The following is a 23,729-nucleotide window of genomic DNA, read 5'->3' as shown; positions in this document are numbered from 1 at the left end:
GAGATGCTCCGTCAGAGGGGACGAGCATGCCCCCAGCATGAACTGGAAGTCTTCTCCGTGGAGGGCTGAGCAAGAGTGGTGGGTGAGGACCACAGAATCCTGGTCTCCACCCCTGAACGTGCACCAGTTCATTGATGGGCCTTGGATCCCTGTCCGGTGGGTGATTCTCAGGTTCCTAGGAAGAGATGACGGGGCTCCTGAGATGGCTCCCTGTCAAGCCAGCCCTGTGGTGCTTCATGTGACGTTTTATTAAGTGCTTCTAAATTTGCAGACGAATGTTTACAAAGGAGAGATGCATTTATGAGAACTTGACAATGATTCCAGGCAGTATTTACAGATATTCTATAATTTATAGACAATGATTGGTCCTCATTTAGCTCCTGTTTCTCTTTCCTGTTTAAAGTTAGTACTGAAAAATCGAGAAGGAATGTCTTCATTTTATTAAGAGAAGCAAAAATACAGCCGGAGTTTGGTAGGAACGTTGGGGTGCCCATGGGCAGTGGGTGGTGACATCTGTTTTCAGATGGTGATGGGCAGGACTTCTGGGAAGTCACCTGCAGAAGTCACCTGATTTTGGAGAGCTGCTGGGACAGTGCTGTCACCTTCTGGCTCCTGCCACTCTATGAGTCTCTTGCATTTTGCCACTAGGTCTTTAAGAGAAGGAAGTTGCTTTGCTCACTGAGTGAGTGAAAATCACTCAGTCGTGTCCAATTCTTTTGCGACCCCATGGACTGTAGCCCACCAGGCTCCCCTATCCATGGGATTTCCCAGGCAAGAATACTGGAGTAGCTTGCCATTTCCTTCTTCAGGGGATCTTCCCAACCCAGGGATCAAATGCACGTCTCCCTCATTGCAGGCAGATTCTTTACCATCTGAATCACCAGGGACGCCCCTTACTCACTGACGCCACTGGAAAATAGTGGAAAGTCATCAATTTGGAATCACAGAATTCACTAGACTTAAACTGCTGTACCTGCAATATTCTGTCACTTGATACCTATTTATTATTTGTGGTGCACTAGGTTCTGTGCCAGGGGCTAAGTGTATGGGTTTGAACAAAAAAAAGATGTATTATTTACCTTCAGGATACTTACAATCAGAGAAGCGTTTTATTTATCCCACTATCGTGCTGAAGATGTAAACCTTTTAAAGTTTCGTTTAAGGTAGTTTAAGATGTGGAGGGAAGAGGTTTGATATGAAAGAGGAAGTCATCTTGGGGGCATCTGCCCAGCATTTGAAAAGGGAGAATTTTGTGCAAGAATATCTGGTGCCCTGATACCCGGCTTCCCTGATATCTCAGTTGGTAAAGAATCTGCCCGGAGAAGGCAATGGCAAGCCACTCCAGTACTATTGCCTAGAAAATCCCATGGATGGAGGAGCCTGGTAGGCTGCAGTCCATGGGGTCGCTAAGGGTCGGACACAACTGAGCGACTTCACTTTCACTTTTCACTTTCCACTTTCACACATTGGAGAAGGAAATGGCAACCCACTCCAGTGTTCTTGCCTGGAGAATCCCAGGGACGGGGGAGCCTGGTGGGCTTCCGTCTATGGGATCACACAGAGTCGGACACGACTGAAGTGACTTAGCAGCAGCAGCAGCAGCAAAGAATCTGCCTGCAATGCAGGAGACCCCGGTTCAATTCCTGGGTCAGGAAGATCTCCTGGAGAAGGGATAGGCCACCCACTCCAATATTCTTGGGCTTCCCTTGTGGCTCAGCTGGTAAAGAATCCACCTGCAATGCAGGAGTCTCTGGTTTGATCCCTGGGTTGGGAAAATCCCCTGGAGAAGGGAATAGCTACCCACTCCAGTATTCTGGCCTGGAGAAGTCCATGGACTGTATAGTCCATGGGGTTGCAAAGAGTTAGACATGACTGAGCTAATTTCACATCTGGTGCCCTGGGCTTCCCTGGTGGCTCAGACAATAAGGAATCTGCCTGCAATGTGGGAGACCCAGGTTCGATCTCTAGGTGGGATCCCTGGGAAGATCCCCTGTAGAAGGGAATGGCAACCCACTCCAGTATTCTTACATGGAGAATTCCATGGACAGAGGAGCCTGGTGGGCTACAGTCCATGGGGTCACTAAGAGTTGGACACGACTGAGTGACTAACACACTACACACTATCTGGTGCCCCAGATTTGACTGTCATCTGATAACATCAGAACTAGCCTACTGTCATCTTGATGAGCTTAAATGAAGTCTTAAAAAGATTTAAAACATTATTAAACCATGTTCAGTTATTGTTTGCTTCTTAAATTGTGTCCATGAAGGTGAAGTGATTTTAACACCTGTTTTAGGATCTTCCTCTTCTGTCAGCTGTTGGTCACAAAGCCTGTTGACTGGGAACCAGCCTGATGGGTGCTAGGCCATTGCTCCAAATGGTCCCCGCCTCTCCGTTCATGTTACTCAGGTTTTTGGAGCTGGCAAGTCACCTTCTAGACCAGGGAAAAAGATAGTTTCCTCCAGGCTACTTTCCCACCATGTATCAAGGGGAAGCAAAGCTGCTGAAGGTAGAATGTTTCTAGAAATCATCTCTGATTTGAAAATCTGGACACCAAGTGGCCCTGACCCCAAACACAGTCAGTGTTGAAGGCTCTTGGGCTTGTCAGGCCTTAGAGTCTGTGAGAATGCTGGGGTTTTAAAGATCACCATGGACATGTATTAAATAAATTTTTCTGAGAACAGGTTTCGACAGCAAAAGGCGAGAGAAAATGTGAGACCTGCTTCTTCCGTGGAGGATGGTTGTGTGGGTCCAAGGCTGGGAGTGGCAGGGGGGGTGGCCAGACCCCGTCATTTTCTTAGTTCTGACCCTAATGACACAGGCTCCGTTACTGATGGGCCCCGACTGAACTCATCTGTGACTCTGTTTCCTGGTTTTACAAAACCATTTTTGTTCATATTTATTCAAGATTCAGAGTTGAATCCAGATTGCCCTGTCCAGAGAAGTTGATTCTTGGTTATGGAAAGAAATGTGTCTTGGTTTTTTTGTGAGAATTAAAAACAACTTTAATAACTTATTTTCCTGGCTACAAAAATAACCTATGTCCATTCCAGAAAATATAAAAAGAGACTGAAATCTGTAAATACAGAGTACAAATCAATTGTAATTGCATTCCTGAGCAATGACTATTCCTACTATCTTTATGTTTCCTTACCCTAGCTCTTATCACTTCATGTGACATCTCATAAAATCAGAGCAGATGCTTAGACGTGGTTTGTAATTTGCTATAATTATTTAACAATCTCTTGGTAAAAATTTGTCATCAGCATGGCTTCAAGTGGATGAACAGTATTCCATATTACAGACTTTAAAGCATATTTTAAACTATTTCTTACTGTTATTTCCAGTTCTTTGCTTTTGTTGCTAGAGTACTTGAGACGATGTGTTTTTAATATCCTCTGTGACTTTCCATCTTCAATCTCTTCCTGTAACCTCCTTCTGAAAGCTGACTTTCAGCTGCGGGTCTGAGTGAAACTGACCTCATGTCTAGGAGCACATATGCTGCCCACTCCAGAGAGTCCTGTATTGGACCCCTGGCTGTGTTTCACTGAAGTGCACGCAAACCTGCTCATCTCCCCTTCCCTGCGCTGTGACTGGACAGGCCGGCTTCAGGGGCTTTTACAGCGGAAGAAGGGCATCTGTGAGTCTGAGGAATAACTGACCAGGGAACTTTGTGCTCTTGAGCAGCGGCTGCCAGGAGATTTCCAACAACAACTGCTTTACGAACAAGAGCAGACCTTTTTGTCATGCTAGCGATGGGCCAGCCCCTTCTGGGCATGCTCCCATCTCAGTTAACCTCCCTGTCACCCCAAAATAGGCACCCATCTCCTCTCTGTGCTGTTGGTGGGACCACATAGCCAGAAAAGCTCTCTTCAGATGAGTTGTTAGATCATCTTGCCTTGGAATAAATACATTTTCAATATAACACCCCCCATTAATGCCAGGGCTCAAAGTCCGCCATTCTGGTAATTTGTCTCCACTGCACCTACACATTTATTAGGGGGTGTTTCTTGTTTAATTTTAAACAGATACTGGAGGGGTAATGTTTCATGTGTACTAACACAGGGATCTGTGAAGCTGTATGCTTGTGGCTTTCTTTTTTATAAATTAATTTTTCCTGGTGGAGTAGATTGGCTTTACAATGTTGTGTTAGTTTCTGATGTACAGCAAAGAGAATCAGCTATATATGTATAGACATATCTCCTCTTTTTCTGAATTTCCTTGCCATTCAGGTCACCACAGAGCACTGAGTTGAGTTCGCTGAGCTATACTAGGTTATACTAGATAATTAGGTTCTCACTAATTATCTATTTCATACATAGTATCAATAGTGTATTGGAGAAGGAAATGGCAACCCACTCCAGTATTCTTGCCTGGGAAATCCCATGTACAGAGAAGTCTGCCGGACTACAGTCCGTGGGGTTGCGAGAGTCAGACAGGACTTAGTGACTAAACCACCATCAACAGTGTATATGTGTCAATCCCAAGTTCCCAATTCATCCCACCCCCTCGTTCCCTTGATGCCCGTAGGTTTGTTTTCTACATCTGTGTCTCCATCTTTGCTTTGTGAATAGGTTCATCTGTTGTTTTGTGGCTTTCTTAAGAAATGGACCTTCCTGTGCAAACATGTGGGCCTGTTTGAAAGACAACTGTGCCTCGTGCAGCCTCTCACAGAAAGCAGGACGTGTGGTTGGGAAAGTCTGATTGGAAAGATAAAATGCTTGTGCATCTATTTTTGCTTGTATTTATACTTGAAGCGTATTGGGCAGTTTGCCCGGAAGTAATTGACTGCCCTTGCCCTTGCCCTTGCCCTCTCCCCGACCGCCCCGTCCCTTCAGGTCTGGAATAGGTTTCCACAGCGTTTCCTCAGCGCTGTTAGTGGACTCTGTGAGGCCCTTAGACTGTTTGGAATTGGTGCGTCCTGCATGGAGGGAGCCTCACACTCACTTCCATTTTTTTTAAGCTTAAAGCCAAATATAAATACTTAGTTTTCATTTTGATTTAAAGGGGCTGTTTGTGTTTCTCCCTCCCTCTCCTTTGTCTCTTGGCCATTTAATCTGTAGGCTTGACTTGGCATCCAGCTTATCAGAGGTCAAAGGGGACTGCTATTGTCTGTTCCAGGAAAAGGGCCCCGAGACAGATGGGGAATCAAGAGGAGGATGAGTCCTGGCTACTGAACTGAGCTGGGGTACAGATCAGCAGGGTCTGGGCATTGGGGCCACCTTCCTGCTCTGCCTCCTCCCATTGGAAGGGCTCTGCCTGGCTGGTCAATACCTTGAGCTCCATTTCAGAATTTCCAATTAAACTTGTGTGCTGTCCTCTTCACTGTGATGGAATAGGGAAGTGTCTGACATCTTCTGTCACGACTGTATGATCCCTCTGAGATCAAGGCTCAGGATATCAATAGGCTTTCTTGGTAAGACTTGTGATGCTCTGGGCTTTCATCAGAGCTTCACTGTGGTGGTCATGGAGGGCCGGCACAGGAGACAGAATTGCTTTCAAAACACTGCTTGCCTCCTCCTCACCTCTGTGGACAAAAAGGAGGCCCCCCTCTTTCTTGTTGAAACCTTCGCAATCAGATGGACTGTTTGAGAAGATGGATGGATCCTCCACCTGTCCACATGCTTTGCCATCAGCACGACAAGCCAGCTGGAAAGCTCTGTGATGGACATACGAGGGACTGGCTGGCACCCCATGCACAGCTGCTATTCCGAAATGCTGGACAGTGGTCATTATTCCCAGGATGAAGAGATGTCCCTTACCCACCCCCATCATTCAACCTGAAATCCTTGTCTTTTAAAACTAATTTCAGGGGTTCAGTTCATCAGGTTACTGTACATCCTTTCCTCGTTATTTTCCAAGTCCTGGAATGGGAAGGCATTTGAGAAGGTCACAGAGGCCCTTGGTGATTCTCTGCACTCTCATCAGCCACCAGGCTTTGGAATCTCATCTGTCAATGAGAGAATAATTTCTCAAACTCAGTTACATCTCTTCTGTTGGAGATGCTCCATCACACCTGTGTTCTCCTGGGTGAGTTCAACCCAAGGACAGACTTTAAGTCTCACTAAGGAGGTCCTCAGTCCCTCTGTTGAGAATTCTATTGTCAAGATTAGTTCAGGGCTTCCTTAGTGTTCCAGTGGTTAAGAATCCACTCTGCATTGCAAGGGTAACCAGTTTGATGCCTGGTCTGGGAAGATCCCACATGCCACAGAGCAACTAAGCCCGTGCCACACAACTACTGAACCTGTGCTCAGGAGCCTGCAAGCCGCAGCTACCGAAACCCTCACACTTTAGAGCCTGTGCTCCCCAACAAGAGAAGCCACTGCAATGAGAGATCTGTGCACTGCATCTAGAGAGTAGCTCTTGTTTACCGCAACTAGAGAAAGCCTGAGTGTAGCAACAAAGACCCAGCACAAGCCAAAAAATGTAAAAAAAGAGAGAGAAAGAAAGAAGAGTTCAGATGAATTAAGCTCTGAGACTTTACATGGATGGTTACCAACTTTGAAAAGCCACAGTTGTTGGGGTGCTGGAGTTTGGATTCAGAGGTCCAGGAGGTTGTGACGTGTGGCCAGTTGTCAGGACACTGACCCGAGTATATACACATGGGCATGTCATGAACATGAGGAAATTGCCAATTGCTAGAAATGACGTACACAGAACATCAGGGGAGGAGTGTCTGTGATAACTAAAGAAAACTCAGGACTGCTGGTGCTGGCTCGCTCCCATGGCCTAGCTCTGCCCTCACTGGTCTGCATGGACTGCATTAGGGTGCTTTTCTTGGTTGGGTGGCCATGAAGAGGTGCTGGCAAGAGATGAGGAGGGTGGGGTGGGCCGAAGTTGTATGCAGGTTTCTCTCCTCTATTGATCAGCCCCTGCTGCTCTGCTGTCCTTTGTACCTTTATTGAACCCAGACTGTAGCCCTGGATGTAGTCCTTCATCCCCTGATTTGACTGTGTCTCCTGTGTTCTGTTGGGACCTTGATCGGCAAAGTCTTCTTCATTGGTGGCTGAGAGATGGCACCTGTGATGAGGAAGATGATTGCTAAATGGATTATGCTTGGGCTCAGAGAACTAGGAAAGTAGACATCTATGGGCTCTCTGTGAACATTCTTTGTTTCTGCCCCATAAAGATGAGGGCATGCTGATTAGTGTAGAGAATTCTCTGGACTTCTCACGTGAGGACATGTCGACACACTTCATTCCATCTAGGTTTCCTTGGTCAGGCCGTTGTCAGAGATGCATCAGAATGGGAGTTCTACCTCATTCGGACTCACTGGGAATTCTGGTCTTGTGTGTTCATCGCAGGACCTTCTCTGTTGGGCTCCTGAAGATACAGGAAAACCTAGGATGGAGCTGATGCCTCTGGGGACTTGAAATGTTGGGGGACAGTCCAGACATAGTGGGTACATGCAGAGGCCTGCTCAGGCCCCCTGGGAGCACAGCTCAGGAGGTGACCCCCTTCAGCCTCAGATGCTAAGGAGATGGCTTCCTGAAGATGGCACTTGAGCCAGTCAAGACCGTGGGCTTTGGTACAAAGGTGGCGAGAGAACAGGGAAAGAAGCAGCAGTGGGAGGGCCTGCCGGCAGGTGGTTATACCTGGACTTTTGAGTGTGGGCAGAGGTGGCGGGTGGAAGGGCAGGAGCAGCAGGGTATGTGGTCCCCATGGGCCTCAGAACCCTCTATTGCCACACCTGTATCCAGCACTGGAGGAAGATGAATACCCGAGGGGGATGGACAGGAGCTGAAGACTTGCTGTGGGGGGTTAGGTGCTCTTGATGAAGGGCTTTAGGGGAAGGGAGGAAGTGTGGAGTGATTAGGGGATGCAGAGAGGCCCAGAGCAGGGAGCAGCAGCCTCACCTATTGCAGGAGGCACCAGGGTGTCCACCTGGCCTCTTCTCTCCGTCTGTTGAGCTTATAGACTCCTCCAGCACCAGCTCCGAGTTCTTATTAATTTGCAGAGAAAAGCAACGCCTCCATTGTCTAGAGTCAGAAAAATACATTTAGAATCAAAGGAACAAAGACCAAGTGTATCGCTTGGGAGAGGACACTGTCAAGCAAGCAGATCGGCCAGGAGTTGCAGTCACCTGGGCTCTGCCAGTGATCAGGGCTGACAGTGACCCTGAGCAGGACATGGGCAAGTTCCCGACAGGCCACAGCAGGACTGGCCACTCATTTCTATCCAGAACATACAAGACTTACGCTATTCCATATAAATACTTTGGGGACTGGTGTGTAGTTTTGAATTAAAATACTATTTCTCTTAAACATGACATTTTCAGCTCCTTTACCTTTTCCCATTAAAAAGACTTTGAATTATTTATTTGCCTCATTTTAAAAATTCCAACACAGTTTGGTTAGAGGAACAAGACTCCATTCTCACCACTTAATAGTGTTTTCATATCAGTTACTTCCTTCAGAATAGTTACTGGCAAATTTGCAAATTGGTTCTTGTTGTTCGATTATTTATAATAACTTCCTTGTCCTCCTATTTCTTTTTTCCACTTATCAGCCTCACCAACCTGTTATTAAGACTTCCACATTGAATTTTCTTATTGCTAGAAAAAGCAAGATGATGTTTTTAAAAGTCATCTTCACATCAATTTTTATGGTAATAATTTTAATATTTCTCCTTTTTGACATATCAATTTTTAGGAACCTATGTATATCATAATAAATATTATTTCTTGTATGTCACATCAGTGGAGTTCAGTGAACAGGTGTTTATCCACCTCTCGCTGTGTCAGGACATCGTCCTGGGTGCTGGGGATGCAGGGGGGATGGTTTATAGTCTCTGACCTGAGTGGCTTAAAGGGTTCAGGTCACCACCCTAACCACCTTTCACTGTGGGAGGTCCACCTTCCCTCTCTTCATTCCTTCCCAAAGCAGGATTTTTGTGTGCCAGTAAGTGTTCCAACTCAAGTCTTCTTTAAAAAGTGTTTTTTTCTTTTTTTTTTAAACACATTGTGGGCTGGACCCTCAGGCTGTGAATGGTGTGGTCTGGCAGGTGGAGTGGGTCCTGGGCTCACCTGGCGCCTCTGTGGAGTCTACGGAACAGAGGCAGTGTCAGCTGTTAAGGTGACCCTGTGACAGACACTGACACCCCTGATTCCCAGCAAGCTACAGATTGGTTCAATCCACTGTGTATCTTACATTCCTTCATCGTGGCTTGTGTGTTTGATGTTATTTGCTGGGGCCAAATAATGCTTTTTCCTATGAAATGGTCCAATTATTGCTGTCTGGAGGAGGCTTCCAGAAGATGAGTTTTTGGGGGCCCCAGGATGTGTTTTGAAAGAAAAAGAGTAAGAAGAAGAAGGCTGGAGATTGATTTCCTTTCCAGGTTGTATTTCTGGGCAGTCTGCTTCAAAAATTAACAGGTTCCAGCTGAAGCTGAAAAAATACAACAAACTTTAGTTCTCTATCTGCAGGGGGTGGGGGAAGAGTTATTTGCTCTTTAGGATTCATTTGTGCCAAGGGAGGGTGGATCAGCTTAGAAATGCAGAACCACCTCCGCATGGTACCCTTTTCTGTAAAAGGTGATCACCACCAGTGGTTTTCATCCCCCTTCCTTTGGCTCCAGGTTACCTGTTCTCATGAAACTTTAATCCTTACTGATGAGGGAGGTGGATGTTATTCAGCTGTGGGCCATGGTGTGACTTATGCCAGATAGTTGAAGTTTGATTTTGAGAGGTCCCTCCCCATTTTGGGGCTTCCCAGGTGGAACTAGAGGTAAAGAATCTGCCTACCAATGCAGGAGATGCAAGTTTTATCTTTGGTTCGGGAAGATCCTCTGGAGTAGGGAATGGCAACCTACTCCATTATTTTTGCTGGAAAATCCCATGGACAGTGGAGCCTGGTGGCCTACAGTTCATGGGATTGCAGAGAGTTGGACATGACTGAGTGCAATCTCCATTTTTAACTGAAGAAGAAATCGAAGAAAATGCTGGAGGTCCTGAGGGTGAATTTGATTTAAAGAAGTCAACTGGAAGCCTTTTTCTCCCAGCTATTTGTCTCCAACCCAAGTGGAAGTTGAACTTTGACCCTAGATCATGCCCAGTTAGTGCTAAACCCACCTAGAAGTTGTGTCCAGAAGAGAGGTGGCCCCTGGACAGCTTAGGAGGTCTGCAAAGTCCTTTCAATTCATCCTACCTATGATTTAAGTACTGCTGATTCAACTGGCCTCTAGTAGCATTAAAAGATTATTCCTGGCATATTTCCTTCTCTGGGACAGGAAGTTGTTGCTCAGTTGTATCCGACTCCTTGTGACCCCATGGACTGTAGCCCGCCAGGCTCCTCTGTCCATGGAGTTCTCCAGGCAAGAATACTGGAGTGGGTTGCCATTTCCTCCTCCAGGGGATCTTCCTGACCCGGGATCAAACCTGCATCTCCTGCATTGGCAGGCGGATTCTTTACCACTGGGCCACCAAGGAAGCCACGAGATGGGAAGTTGAGGTTTAGATGTTGGTGGATTTGTCCAATATAGCTCTATTCGGGTTCACATTTTGACTTCCTCTTAGTTGCCACCAAATAGGAGTCCGGTTGTGAGAGTCAATGTTTAAAGATGGACACTGAAAGCACATTTCCCCACTTTCTTTGTGTGGTATGTATGGTTAATAAATGTCTTCCCATCCCTCCAAACTGACCAAAGCCTTATAGTACCTCTTGCAGTGATGTAGAATTTGCATTGAATCCATCTGTAAGAAGGAAATGGTTAAGAATTGGACTTTAACTTCATATACCTTTTTCTTCCAAGAGAAGCTCCCTAGAGTGTAACTTTATCATGACAGAAAGATTCACGATTCAAGAAGCTTTCTTGTTTCTTGCCTCTTCCTGGATGCCTAAGTGGAAATTATTACCCAGATCTTGTTTTTCCACCAGATATCTTTGTCTCATCCCTTTTGAATATTCTTCTTTATAGCCATGTCATTATGTGAGCCAGACTGAGCATTGCAGAGTCATCTGTTTGGTGAAAGCCATTGAACATTTACACCACTTGTCAGACATGACAGCTTTTCTCAGATGTCTCTGTCTCCAAGGGTGAGAGAAGTCCAGCGTTTCATTCTTTCATTCTGCACCATTGTCACATGATTGTCATATGAGAGGTACTCTTCTGGGCTCCCAAAATCACAGCTGACATACAGTCCTTCTCTTAAGGGGCTTACAGTCCATTCAAAAGGGTGATGAGTTTACAGGGTGAAATACTTCAAGGTCACATGGAGCCAGATCATAAATGTGATGGGTAGTCAGAAAAGCATGTGATTACATTTCCTTAGATTTAGTTAAAGAACCCTCCTGCCAATGCAGAAGATGTAAGATACCCAGGTTTAATCCCTGGGTTGGGAAGATCCTCTGCAGGAGGGCATGGAAACCCATTCCAGTATTCTTGCCTGGAGAATCCTATGGATAGAGGAGCCTGGCAGCTATGGTTGATGGGGTCACCAAGAGTTGGACACAACTGAAGCGACTTAGCATCCATGCAGTTTGATTTTAAAATGCAAAATGTACAAATACCTGTTATGAGAAAAATTAATGTTATATTTAAAAGGTGCGTATTCTTTCTCCTTCAACCCTTTCTCCCAGAGGTTAATGGTCTGATGTTCTTCCAGATGTTTTCTGTGTGTATAGAGGGATGGGGAGTGGAGGAGGTAAGACTCAGCCTGACTGGGATTAAATCCCAGTTCACCTTGACCTTGGGCAAGCTTCATATCCTTTGTGAACCTTAGTTTCTTGAAAATGGGGACCTTAAAAATATTAATGTCAATCTCATAGGCCTGTCGTGTTGGACACAGTTGTTTAAGCCGGGTTTTGACCCATCATTTTCTGCACATCTTTTCGTGTTAACTCCTATGAGCACTGCTAGAAAGGTGTGCTTTTTTATTCATAGAAGATTAATTTTTATTGGGTGATGGGGCATTATCTGGGAGGAGACAGACGTTTGGGCAAGTTTGAAGTATGCTTTGGAATTTGGGACCCATGGTTGTGCAGAGGGCATTACAGGTTTGCAAAGAAAGAGGCAGGGATCTATTTACTCTTTCAGTAAATATTTACTGACTGCTTACTATGTTTAGAAATGGAAATAGAAACTTGAAATAGAATAGTGAACAGGAGGGAGTCTGTGTTCCAATGTGGCCAAGGGCCTGGTGGTGTGCATTTGGGGAATGGCTAATGGGGATGGGGTGGGTAGAAGGGGGCTATTGTTGTGTGAGCTGTTCCTGGGCACAGGCCAAGGGTGGAAGGTTTTGCAACCGCCTGTCCCTGTGGAAATGGCCCCAGTGACCTATTGATGACATTTGTGGAAGTAACCCAGCCTGAACAGAATCTTGATAGGAAGCATCCAGCTGAGCCTCAGTGGGCTCAGGACTAAGACCTGCTTTGTGGAGTTAGACTGGGATGCCCAAACAGTCTCACTCTGAGGACTTTGGGGAAAGTTCTGACAATTATGGGTCATCTAGCAAATCCGGGGGAGAAGGCAATGGCACCCCACTCCAGTACTCTTGCCTGGAAAATCCCATGGACGGAGGAGCCTGGTAGGCTGCAGTCCATGGGTTGCTGAGTCAGATGTGACTGAGAAACTTCACTTTCACTTTTCACTTTCATGCACTGGAGAAGGAAATGGCAACCCACTCCAGTGTTCTTGCCTGGAGAATCCTGGGGATGGCAGAGCCTGGTAGGCTGCCGTCTATGGGGTCGCACAGAGTCGGACATGACTGATGTGACTTAGCAGCAGCAGCAAATCCAGGACATAGCCATGGGTCAGGAAAGGTCATCTATACTTGGAAATCTAGGAGATCCAAAACTTGTTCATTTAGTGACCAAAAATCAAACGCTCTCTCATGTCAGGGTCATGAGCTGATTAAAGCTTGTATCGTAAACTTAAACATGTTCCTGTAATGATCAATTTCCCCAATAGAGCATCTCACCAGTGATCTTGCTGCTGCTGCTAAGTCACTTCAGTCGTGTCCGACTCTGTGCGACCCCATAGACGGAAGCCCACCAGGCTCCCCCATCTCTGGGATTCTCCAGGCAAGAACACTGGAGTGGGTTGCCATTTCTTTCTCCAATGTGTGAAAGTGAAAAGTGAAAGTGAAGTCGCTCAGTCGTGTCCGACCCTTAGCGACCCCACAGACTACAGCCAACCAGGCTCCTCCATCCATGGGATTTTCTAGGCAATAGTACTGGAGTGGCTTGCCATTGCCTTCTCCGACCAGTGATCTTAAACTCCCTTAATTTTATGAGGCAAGAGAATGTGGTGGGTACTGAAAGAGAGAGCAGGGGCTTCCCAGGAAACTCAGTAGGTAAAGACTCTGCCTGCGATGCAGGAGATTCAGGAGACACAGGTTCAATCCCTGGGTCAGGAAGATCCCTTGGAGGAGGAAATGGCAACCCGCTCTAGTATTCTTGTCTGGGACATCCCACAGATAGAGGAACCTGGCTGGCTGCATTCCATGGAGTCCAAAGAGTCAAACACTACTGAAGGGACTTAGGATACATGCACAAGAGAGAGAGCAGAAGGCAGAGGCAGCTGGGATGGGATGAGGCTGGGGTCATGGCCTGAGTGTCCTGTGGTTTGTCCACTGCCAGGAGTGTGTGGTGCTTACCCTATCCTCAGTTATGCGGACTTTGAGTGGGACTAGCATTTGCAGTTGGAGAAGGAAATGGCAACCCACTCCAGTGTTCTTGCCTGGAGAATCCCAGGGATGGGGGAGCCTGGTGGGCTGCCGTCTATGGGGTTGCACAGAGTTGGACACGACTGAAGCGACTTAGCAGCAGCAGCAGCAGCAGCATTTGCAGTGATGGAGAAAGGACTGAGTGCAAAATCAAAGGCTGTGAGTCCAAGTTGGACCCAAGCAGGCGATCTGGTGGAGAGGCTGATTTTGAGGCATTAGTCCAGTTCCTCCCTGTGTTGGACATTGTTCTGGGAGCAAGCGTTTCACACTGTGGTCAGTGGCTGTTCCTCATTACTGTGGTATCAGAAGCATAAAGCCCAGACATAGTCGAGGGCTGAATTCATGCCATAAAAGGTGTGTCTACTTCCCTGGCACCAGAAATATTTGAAGGCAATAGCAATGGCTCCATATATGTCAGGGAAGAGGGTGTTCCCAGGAAGAAGCAGGCAGAATGTCAAAGTAAATTTATCAACATAAAAACAGTGCTTTTTAATCATTTTTCAGCCATATTAGTTGTTAAAGGAGAGACCAAGTCGGGCAGCATCGTGTGCTGAGGGTGGAAGAAATAGGACTTCACGTCGGCAGCTGGTCCGACGACTTCTTTTCATGCTAATGCACACAGCAGTCTGGGGAGGATGCTGCCAAGAATAATATAGAATATTCTGAAGCCTACAGTGAAAGCTTGCTAAAGGAGAAATCTAGTTTTACCAGTTTCTTGAAATAAGGAAACTATGGCAGACAGTAAATTAATCCTGTTATTAAAAGTGGCGCTGCCTACATGAAGCCTACACACACATACACATATATTTTTCAGCACTCATGTCTCCTTTTCTATATAGCTGTCTCAGATCACTCAGGGACCAGCATGTGGGAGGCCTTTGAACATTGGGGGAGAGAATGGAATTCCAGCTGATTTCTCTTATTTCTAAAGTGAAGATGCCACTTAGTCTCCACTTATAATGGAGTTCAGTAATCAGTCCTGATTTATGTCAGGTTGAATGGCATGAACTTTCTAATAGTTGACTACTTTTGGTATATTAAGTCATCAATTTCAATGGTTCATCCTAATAGTTTAGACATACTGATTAATGGAGGGTTAGCTTTCCAAATTTGAAATCTGGATCTTACAGATGGTAAAGCTGTGAATCAAACTTAGTATTAAAAATCTAAGTAGCTAGAAATCCAGCAAGAAGCACTGCCATATTCTTAGGGTTTTAAGCACCTCTCTTAAGTTTTTCAAAGGACCAGTGATGTAAAAAATCCAACTACTGTGAACTGGTAGTCTAGTAGAATTTGTATAAATTAGGAAGATAAGTTACCTTTTGGGAAAATTACAGAAAAGTAGTGTTAATTAAAAATGAGACAGAATTAATTAATTAAGAATTAAAAACTGGAATTTAAAAGTTAGTATAAAATTAAACATGACTGATTATCAGCTCTCTTTAAAAAATTTTCTGAGGAAAATAAGCTTTAAATTCTTAAAGATGAATAGATTTAATCTTTATAAATTAAATAGATACAATCTTTATAGACTGAAGCTTAATTGTAATTAATATTTAAAAAAACTAAAAGATAAATCTGCATTCTGCTAGTAATAGACTAGTAGAGAGGTATAGTGGTCTAGTTATAAATTGTTGCAGTACCTAAAAGTGAGTTGACTTAGGTAAAGGGTACCTTCCTCACATAAGAATGAATGTTATGTGAAGGATGATGAGTGATTTCTAAAGAAATCAGTAAATACCAAGACACAGACCTCGGTGACTCTGGATGTCCCCATCTACAACACTAACTCTCCTCGTCAAGAGATTATGGCGGGTGAGCAAAGAAGCTGTTTCAATGCTGCACCTTTTCTCTGCACTTATTTACCCAGCCTAATTTCTTATTCATCACAATAGTAAGAGAGCAGGGTCTATTTTGAGGAATTGTAGGAACTGTGGATTTAATTGCAGGGCCCTTCAGACTCAATGAAACAGATCTATTTCTGGCTGTTCAGAAAGCTTAAGGAATTATGTATTGGTATAAAAGCTTTATTTACTCATTGCAGTTACGAGAGACCATCCATTCTGTTACTCTCAGGATCAAGTTGCCTGGTCAAGCTTGAGCATAGGATTTGCATTTTAAATGCAACAGCTTTCTATGGGTAAACTTGTAAACTGATGACTAGTATATGAAATTATATTATTAAAGGAGGAAAAAATTAGCACTGTATATTCTTATTTTAAAATTTGTTTTCTGCAAGCTGTACAACAAGGGTTAAGCTTAGAGTACTCAGTTAAAATTTAATAGTAATATTCAATCAGGTATATATTAAATTAATTAAAATAGAAAAGGGATCCTACCGGTTTAAAATTAAAAAGGAAACAAATTTTTTAATTCACTAAAAAAAAAAATCACACTAAGATTTTCTTGGCCATCTGGTTCAACTCATATTTTACAGATTATTTCCCATGCTGTATGGGAAAAAAGTAGAAAACTCAGTTCAAAAGCTTCTATCCTTTACAAATAAGATGCTTTCACTTTAGTTTTCCTTAGATCCCTTAAAATTTTTAGTAAACAGAGTTCAGTTCAGTTCAGTCGCTCAGTCGTGTCCGACTCTTTGCGAACCCATGAATCACAGCACGCCAGGCCTCCCTGTCCATCACCAACTCCCGGAGTTCACTCAAACTCATGTCCACAGAGGCGGTGATGCCATCCAGCCATCTCATTCTCTGTCGTCCCCTTCTCCTCCCGCCCCCAATCCTTCCCAGCATCAGAGTCTTTTCCAGTGAGTCAACTCATCGCATGAGGTGGCCAAAGTATTAGAGTTTCAGCTTTAGCATCAGTCCTTCCAGTGAACACCCAGGATTGATCTCCTTTAGAATGGACAGTAAACAGAGTAGTGTTTATGATTTTCTGCTAATACAATTTGGTTTTATTCTCTGTAATAGTCCCGTTTTCCTTGAAGCTTTACTTTAAAGTTACATTCTTCTAACCAACTTCTATAATGAAATTAATATCCAGTATTTAACTTTTTCCTAGCTTCATTGAGGTACAATTGACATATAACATGTGTCAGTTTACGTATTGATCTGATACATTTACATATTGCAAAATGATTACTTCTACAGGTTAGCTAGCACCTTCACCACATAATTACCATTTCTTTTTTGTGATGAGGAATTTCTGTTTCTTACAGTATCTGAAACATATGACTGATGGATTCAATGTTGACTGACAGACTTCTGAGAACAAAGTCAGCTTTCATACGTTTCTGGATAAAAAAAAGTAGTGTTAAAACATAGGGACTGCCTGTACATGTGTTTTCTTATTTGACGAATACTTCTGTTCTCCTTTGTCCGGCATGTGTGGACTTGGTGGTGGCGGCGTGGGAAGCACAGGGCAGGCGCGTGGAAAGAGTGTGTGGTCAGATGTCTGCCTTCTGAACTGTAGTGGAAGGGACTCACTGGTGTCCTTCTCAGTTCAGTTCAGTTCAGTTCAGTCGCTCTGTCGTGTCCGACTCTTTGCGATCCCGTGAATCACAACACGAAAGGCCTCCCTGTCCATCACCAACTCCCAGAGTTCAGTCAAACTCATGTCCATCGAGTCGGTGATGCCATCCAGCCATCTCATTCTCTATCGTCCCCATATCCTCCCGCCCCCAATCCCTACCAGCATCAGAGTCGTTTCCAGTGAGTCAACTCATTGCATGAGGTGGCCAAAGTATTGGAGTTTCAGCTTTAGCATCAGTCCTTCCAATGAACACCCAGGATTGATCTCCTTTAGAATGGACTGGTTGGGTCTTCTTGCAGTCCAAGGGGCTCTCAAGAGTCTTCTCCAGCACCACAGTTCAAAAGCATCAATTCTTCAGCGATCAGCTTTCTTCATAGTCCAACTCTCACATCCATACATGACCACGGGAAAAACCATAGCCTTGACTAGATGGACCTTTGTTGGCAAAGTAATGTCTCTGCTTGCTGCTGCTGCTGCTAAGTCGCTTCAATCGTGTCTGACTCTGTGCGACCCCATAGACGGCAGCTGACCAGGCTCTGCCATCCCTGGGATTCTCCAGGCAAGAATACTGAGTGGGTTGCCATTTCCTTCTCCAATGTGTGAAAGTGAAAAGTAAAAGTGAAAGTGAAGTTGCCCAGTCGTGTCCAACTAGTAGCGACCCCATGGACTGCAGCCCACCAGGCTCCTCCGTCCATGTGATTTTCTAGGCAAGAGTACTGGAGTGACTTGCCATTGCCTTCTCCATGTCTCTGCTTAGAGGACTCATTTCTGCAACTTTCTGAAGGAAGCACTTGGAACCAGACCTCTGCTGGATGTGGAGGTCGGAGATATAGGAAGAGGGAAGAGAGTGATCTTGTCCTGCCTGTCAGCTGTCCTAAAGCATCACCACGTGACATTTATAAGTTTCACCAGATGTAAAACACAGGAGTATGTCCTGGGGAAAGAATTTTACACAGACAGACATTGAATAAGGTGACTTGGCAGTCTTTCCTGTCTCTCATTTCTTTGACGGTTTTGCTTCCTTAGGAAAAATCTGCAATTGTTGGGCTTTTTTTCTGCTGCATTGTAAATACTTTGCAACTGTTTTTGTCTTTACTGTTTTCTATAAAATCACCATGGTTTTGAGAGGACATCCTTTTAAAAGCCACCAATGGCTTCAGAGGGCAGAAGGAAAATTATTGAAAGTATAAACACAAAAAGAAGTTCTAGAATCACTGACCTGACAGCATTGTTTTGTCTCTTGGTAGTGAAGTTGCTTATTCTGAATAGTTTATATCTACTGGTCTGGCAACTTAAAATAAACAAAGCATTTTGAGGCCTTTAAGGAGTATTTAGAATGTACTTAGTTGAGATGGAGGTTCTAAACATTTGCATCTTCTAAACAGTCATCTTGCAGGCGATTCATGGTGGGGGTCTCTTTGGCCTTGCTGAATGGTGTGGAGGAAGAGAGGACACATTTTTGCTAAAAATTCAGCTCTGAGGGTACTTATTTTTAGTAACATAGTCTGAGATTATTACCTTCAGTTATTGTGGAAGTTAGAGTGTGCATAAATCTCTCTGTGATCATATAATACGTTGTAAACTAGTACACATGCATTGCAACACAAGTATTTTTTATAAATGTTATGTGGCCATCTTAAAATTTTCACATTTGCAAGAGATTTTCTCCCTTTCTATACTGATTAAACTCTAAGTTGTCAAAGTCACATCTATGTTTTCTCCTATTTAGAGAGTTTTTCCTGAACTGTCTATTTTCACCTTTAGAAAATGAAATTTGTTAATGAGACCAGTCCAGTTGTCTACAGTTCAAATGACTGTACTAATACTGATAATGCTTTTTACTCGATAACTTGTTATTGTGCAGTTTCTAATTGTGAGCTCTCTAAGCCTGGCAAGGTCTTTTTTGGGGAAAACTCCTGTTGTCATTCTTGAGGGAACTTTCCATATAATTTTGGATAGTTGAAACCAGGTAGAAATAGTGGGAAAGAGTGCATTCTTAGCTAGAGTGAAGAATTTTTTTTCCCTAGAACAACCTGATCTGTATTGTAAAAACTTGTAGTGTTCAGAGTAAATCCCTGAGGCAGAGGACAGGTTCCACCTGCCTGCGTGGCCCCTGAGAGGTGTGAATACTGGCACCTGATAGCTTTTTGCAAAGGCAGGGGGTGTGCTCCGTGATTCCAGGTTGTGGACCACGACAGCATCACACTGGGTAAGAAAGCGTTGCTGTTTACCTTCTGAGGCTTTTCTAGCACGAGTGTGCCTTGCTGACAAGTTCAAAGGCATATTTTGCCCGTAAGCTCAGGTGACTCCTGGGTGGCAACTTCACACATAAAATAAAGCAGAGAAGTCAGCAGTTAGGCCACTATCATCAATCAAACTGGATAATTTCAGACAAAAATAAGCAAAGGTGGATTTTTAGAAGTGGCTTGATTTTTTAAAAAAATGAAAGTTTGGGTATTAATCATCTGTTGCTTCATGCAAATTACCGAAACATTTAGCAGCTTAAAGCAACAAACCCTGCTGCGGAGTTTCTGGGAGTGGGGCATCCAGGAAGGTTTAGCAGGCGCCTCTGGTTTAGGCTCTCATGGGCTGCAGTCACGGTTGGTCAGGATGCAGTCAAGGTTGGTCAGGGCAGTTAAGGTCAGTCAGGGTGCAGCCTGTGAGGCCCTCTTCCAGGCTCACCCATATCCTCCTTTTCTGGTGCAGGCTGGCTGCTGGCTGGAGGCCTCGGCTCCTTCCTTTGGGGCCTCTCCTTGGGACACCTTGCAACCCAGTGGCTGGCTCCCCTCAGGGACCAGGGGTACCCAGGATAGAAGTCCCCAAGAGGGATCCTGGTACTTTCACTGCCTCTGGTCACTGGGAGCCCCAGGTTCAGCCCACTCATGGGAGCAGGGGGTCACATATGTATGAATGTGAGAGTTGGACCATAAAGAAAGCTAAGAGTCAAAGAATTGATGCTTTTGAACTGTGGTGTTAGAGAAGACTCTTGAGAGTCCCTTGGACTGCAAGGAGGTCAAACCAGTCCACCCTAAAGGAGATCCGTCCTGAATATTCATTGGAAGGACTGATCCTGAAGCTCCAATACTTTGGCTACCTGATGTAAAGAACTGACTCACTGGAAAAGACCCTGATGCTGGGAAAGAGTGAAGGCAGGAGGAGAAGGGGACAACAGAGGATGAGATGGTTGGATGGTATCACCGACTCGATGGACATGGGTTTGATCAAACTCCAGGAGTTGGTGATGGACAGGGAAGCCTGGTGTGCTGCAGTCCATGGGGTTTCAAAGAGTTGGACACGACTGAACTGACTACCCTCCTTGGGTCGTCCCTGCCTCTCCTTAAGTGTTTGGGACTTTGTGATAAATAATGGGAACTAAAGGCTCTGCCCTGAGAACCCAGGAGTGGGCTCATTTCTCCCTTTGCAGAGTTAGTGTTGGGGAATATCCTCAGTGTACACATTTCCAGTGTGACCGATTTGATACCTTACAGAACGAGGTTATATAAAACCGAAACAGTTATGAGCATCCTGTGGAAGGAAGGTTCTGGCCCCCTGAGCCCCTGATGGTTTCCTGGGGACGAGTCAGATAGGTGAGGATGCAGAGTGGAGGCTGCCAGACTTCCTGATGGAGACGCAGAAGCGGGACGAGCTCACAGGCTCTAACCTCAGCCCGGCTGTGCTTCCTACTCCTGCTGCTTTTTCACGTGTAGAGAGAATAAAAACAGGATCTGTGCAAGGAGGGTGGTGAGCGTGAGAGGTAATGCTTAGATAAGGCTTGACGTGGGGCAGCGCTGGTGTGAGCTGACACTGACCTGAACTCCTGTATCCCGGGCATGTGTCTCCAGAGTAATCTGCCTGAAACGTCTTCTTATCCACGTGTTCAGGGACTAGTGAGGTCATCTCCACATTCTCTCTGACGAACGTTCACCCCCACACTTCTCCATCCTGTGACCAGCAAGGGAGTGGGTCCCTGAGCCCGGGGGCCCATCCTTGTCAGACAGGGTTCCTGAGATACCTGGGGTCGAGCCCGGCCGCAGAGCGTTTGACAAAGACTCTCTTCTCTCGTTTTCCCTTCAGTCTCACCCCTCCTCTCCCCACAGCCTCCCCTGCACACCTCACATGCTCACAGCCCGTCGCCCCGCGTCCCTGCAGCACTGTTTGTCCGTGACAGTTTCCGTGCCTGTCACAGCGGCGCTGGTGCTGCCTCCTGGTTAGGTGATGGGAGCATTGTCATTCCCCGATTCTCACCACGCTCCGCGTGATGATGGGCACAGATGGATGCACCTGTCTTTCCTTCCCAATGGAAGATACGCTGGGGTTTTGTGGCCACCAGACACCGCGATACCCGAGGCCACATCACCATCACTAATGCTCTCTTCTTTCCTTGCAGCCTGCGCCTTCCGGTACAATGGGCTCTCCTTCGTCTACCTCATCTACCTCCTGCTCATCCCCTTGTTCTCGGAACCAACTAAAGCCACCATGCAAGGTAAGAGCCCCTGGCTCCCTGCTCCAGGGCGGGGCACATCTGGAAGGGACAGATGCTAGGCCAGTGGGAACTGGGGCACTTGTTGGTGATGCGTTTCCGTCACTCGCAGTTGTTTTTCCCACACATGTTCCCCGGCAGGCCTGCGTTTGTAGGTTTGCAGAGGGTCTGGAAGGTTCTGGGACTCAATGTGTGGTCATGAAAATGAAGCGGATCTGCAGGTTCTCTGTGCTGGGAGTAGGCGGTGGGAAGTGCAGCTAGGACATGAGCAGGAAGCCTGGGGAGGAAGCTGGAGGTCGCGACTGCTTCACACGTCAGCTGGGATCTGTCACGTGTGCCTCAGTCAGGAACAGAAAGACGCAGATTCCAGTGCTAGTTTTTCAAGCGTGTGGTTGCAAACCCATAGCTCCTTCCCCAGTGCTCTCCAGGAACCTGAAGGCGCAGAGAGAAATAGTGGCTTTCCTGAGGCTCCGATGAGGAAGCTGGTCTGATTTGAAGTTCTTCCACAAAGAGAGAAATTAAACTGCACTGAGTTAATCGAATTAATTGTGTTTTTGAAACGATGCCATTACAAGAAATCAGGACTGTGCCCCACGTCTTAGGTGATAATGATGGCCCTGTGTTTATAGCAAAGGACAGGAAATCAGGCTTGACATGGGAATGGCCATATCTCCATGGTGCCAGCTCACAGTGCTGACTTCTCAGGAAAAGCAGTAAAGTCCTGGTGTAAACAGAGTAGTAAATCATGACTCTGTCTTTCCTGTTCTCCCCCGACTGTTAAATTGATTGTTCATCCTAATGGTTTGGACTGCAGATGCACTGTTGGTTTTCTTGCCTTAGAAAGAATTTAAGTAATAGCCCTTCTAATTCACTCAAATCTTAATATACACAGGTGAAGAAGGGCTAGAGAAATGTGAGTCTATACAAATCCTTATCAGACTAAAAATATGTTGTTTATGAGACCCCTCCCACCCCAGCCTCCTTCCTAGAGTCCAACATAAACAAAGACATTTAGATAGCATAGCTTCCAGCCTCGGAACCAAGATGGTGACACACAGGCAACTCCTACCTCATGGCTGGAAGCTCATGTATTAAAGAAATGAGGTTTCAGCTTTAGAATTAAGTGCTTTAGAAATGAGTACCTGTTTGTCCTCAATTAAATGATCTGTTGCTTTGCTGTCAGGGTGCCCCCTCGTTTATCTGGAACCAGGTCTCGGGGTTTCCTTGTCACACTGAGTGATGACGCCGGGCTTGCTTCTTCCCAAGTGACCCAGCCCTGCTCTGCCCGGGGCCTCAGTCTCTGTGTGGGTGGGGGTGTGTAACGTGGCCCATCATCTCTGCCCGAGCACAGAGAGGGTGACTCGGTCAGGAAACACACAGGTGAAGGTTGAGATCAGACAGGCAGAGCGGTTTCTGTGTGTGGGAAGAAATGTCTGAATCCCCAGAGTGTCGCAGGTCAGAACACAGACAGCATTGTGTGCACAGGTGTCTTGCCTCCCCCCACGCAAACCCCACCCACCTGGGGCCGAGGGACCAGCAGCTCAGAGGGAGCCCGCAGGCATCTTTCCAGCTGGTACCTGGGGGCAGGGCTTGGGGTTGTGTGTCCTGTCCTCCCGTCCTTCCTGTCTTTCAGCGCCAAGGGGCATGGCCGAGACTCACAACCTTCTGTGTTTGCTGTGTCTGGAATCTCACAGGGACTGGAGGGAGGGAGGCCCGACATGGTCTTTATGAACTGACAGGACTCACAGTCTGGCGGTTCTAATTCTGTGATTGGAGGCACCCAGCCCAGGCGTTTCTAGCAGGGCTGCGGTCCAGGGTTCAAGTCACATGGTCCATGAAGATGCCTGTGTGGCATCCACACAGACAGTGGTGGACCTGGTGGACCTGGAGGGGTGATGCCATGCGGCTTTGCAGAAACCTCGGGGCCACACACATTCGGCCTTTCACCTTACTGTTCACACACCTCTCTCACAAACGGGTGGCAAGGTCCAGTGTCATCTGGGAGAGAACTCTAGGGCATCTGCTTTGCCTGCCATTCAGGGCCTCTGCCGCACAGACTCACACACATGCACACACATGCACACACACATGCCTCC

General features: G+C 45.9%; 1 protein-coding gene across 1 annotated transcript in view; it reads left to right on the top strand.

The window, feature by feature from the left end:
* PIEZO2 (piezo type mechanosensitive ion channel component 2) overlaps positions 1–23,729 on the top strand; it is a 249,057-nt gene that overhangs the window by 21,293 nt on the left and 204,035 nt on the right. The window contains exon 2 of the mRNA XM_055417223.2: positions 21,541–21,636. Within this exon, the coding sequence (XP_055273198.2) occupies positions 21,541–21,636 (96 nt within the window). The remainder of the gene's footprint in view (positions 1–21,540; positions 21,637–23,729) is intronic.

The sequence above is a fragment of the Moschus berezovskii genome, chromosome 28, assembly GCF_049115385.1.
Source record: "Moschus berezovskii isolate FMDL1 chromosome 28, NW_MosBer_1.0, whole genome shotgun sequence".
Taxonomy (NCBI): domain Eukaryota; kingdom Metazoa; phylum Chordata; class Mammalia; order Artiodactyla; family Moschidae; genus Moschus; species Moschus berezovskii.
The sequence above is the reverse complement of the archived record's forward strand: the minus strand, read 5'-3'. Positions and strand labels throughout refer to the sequence as shown.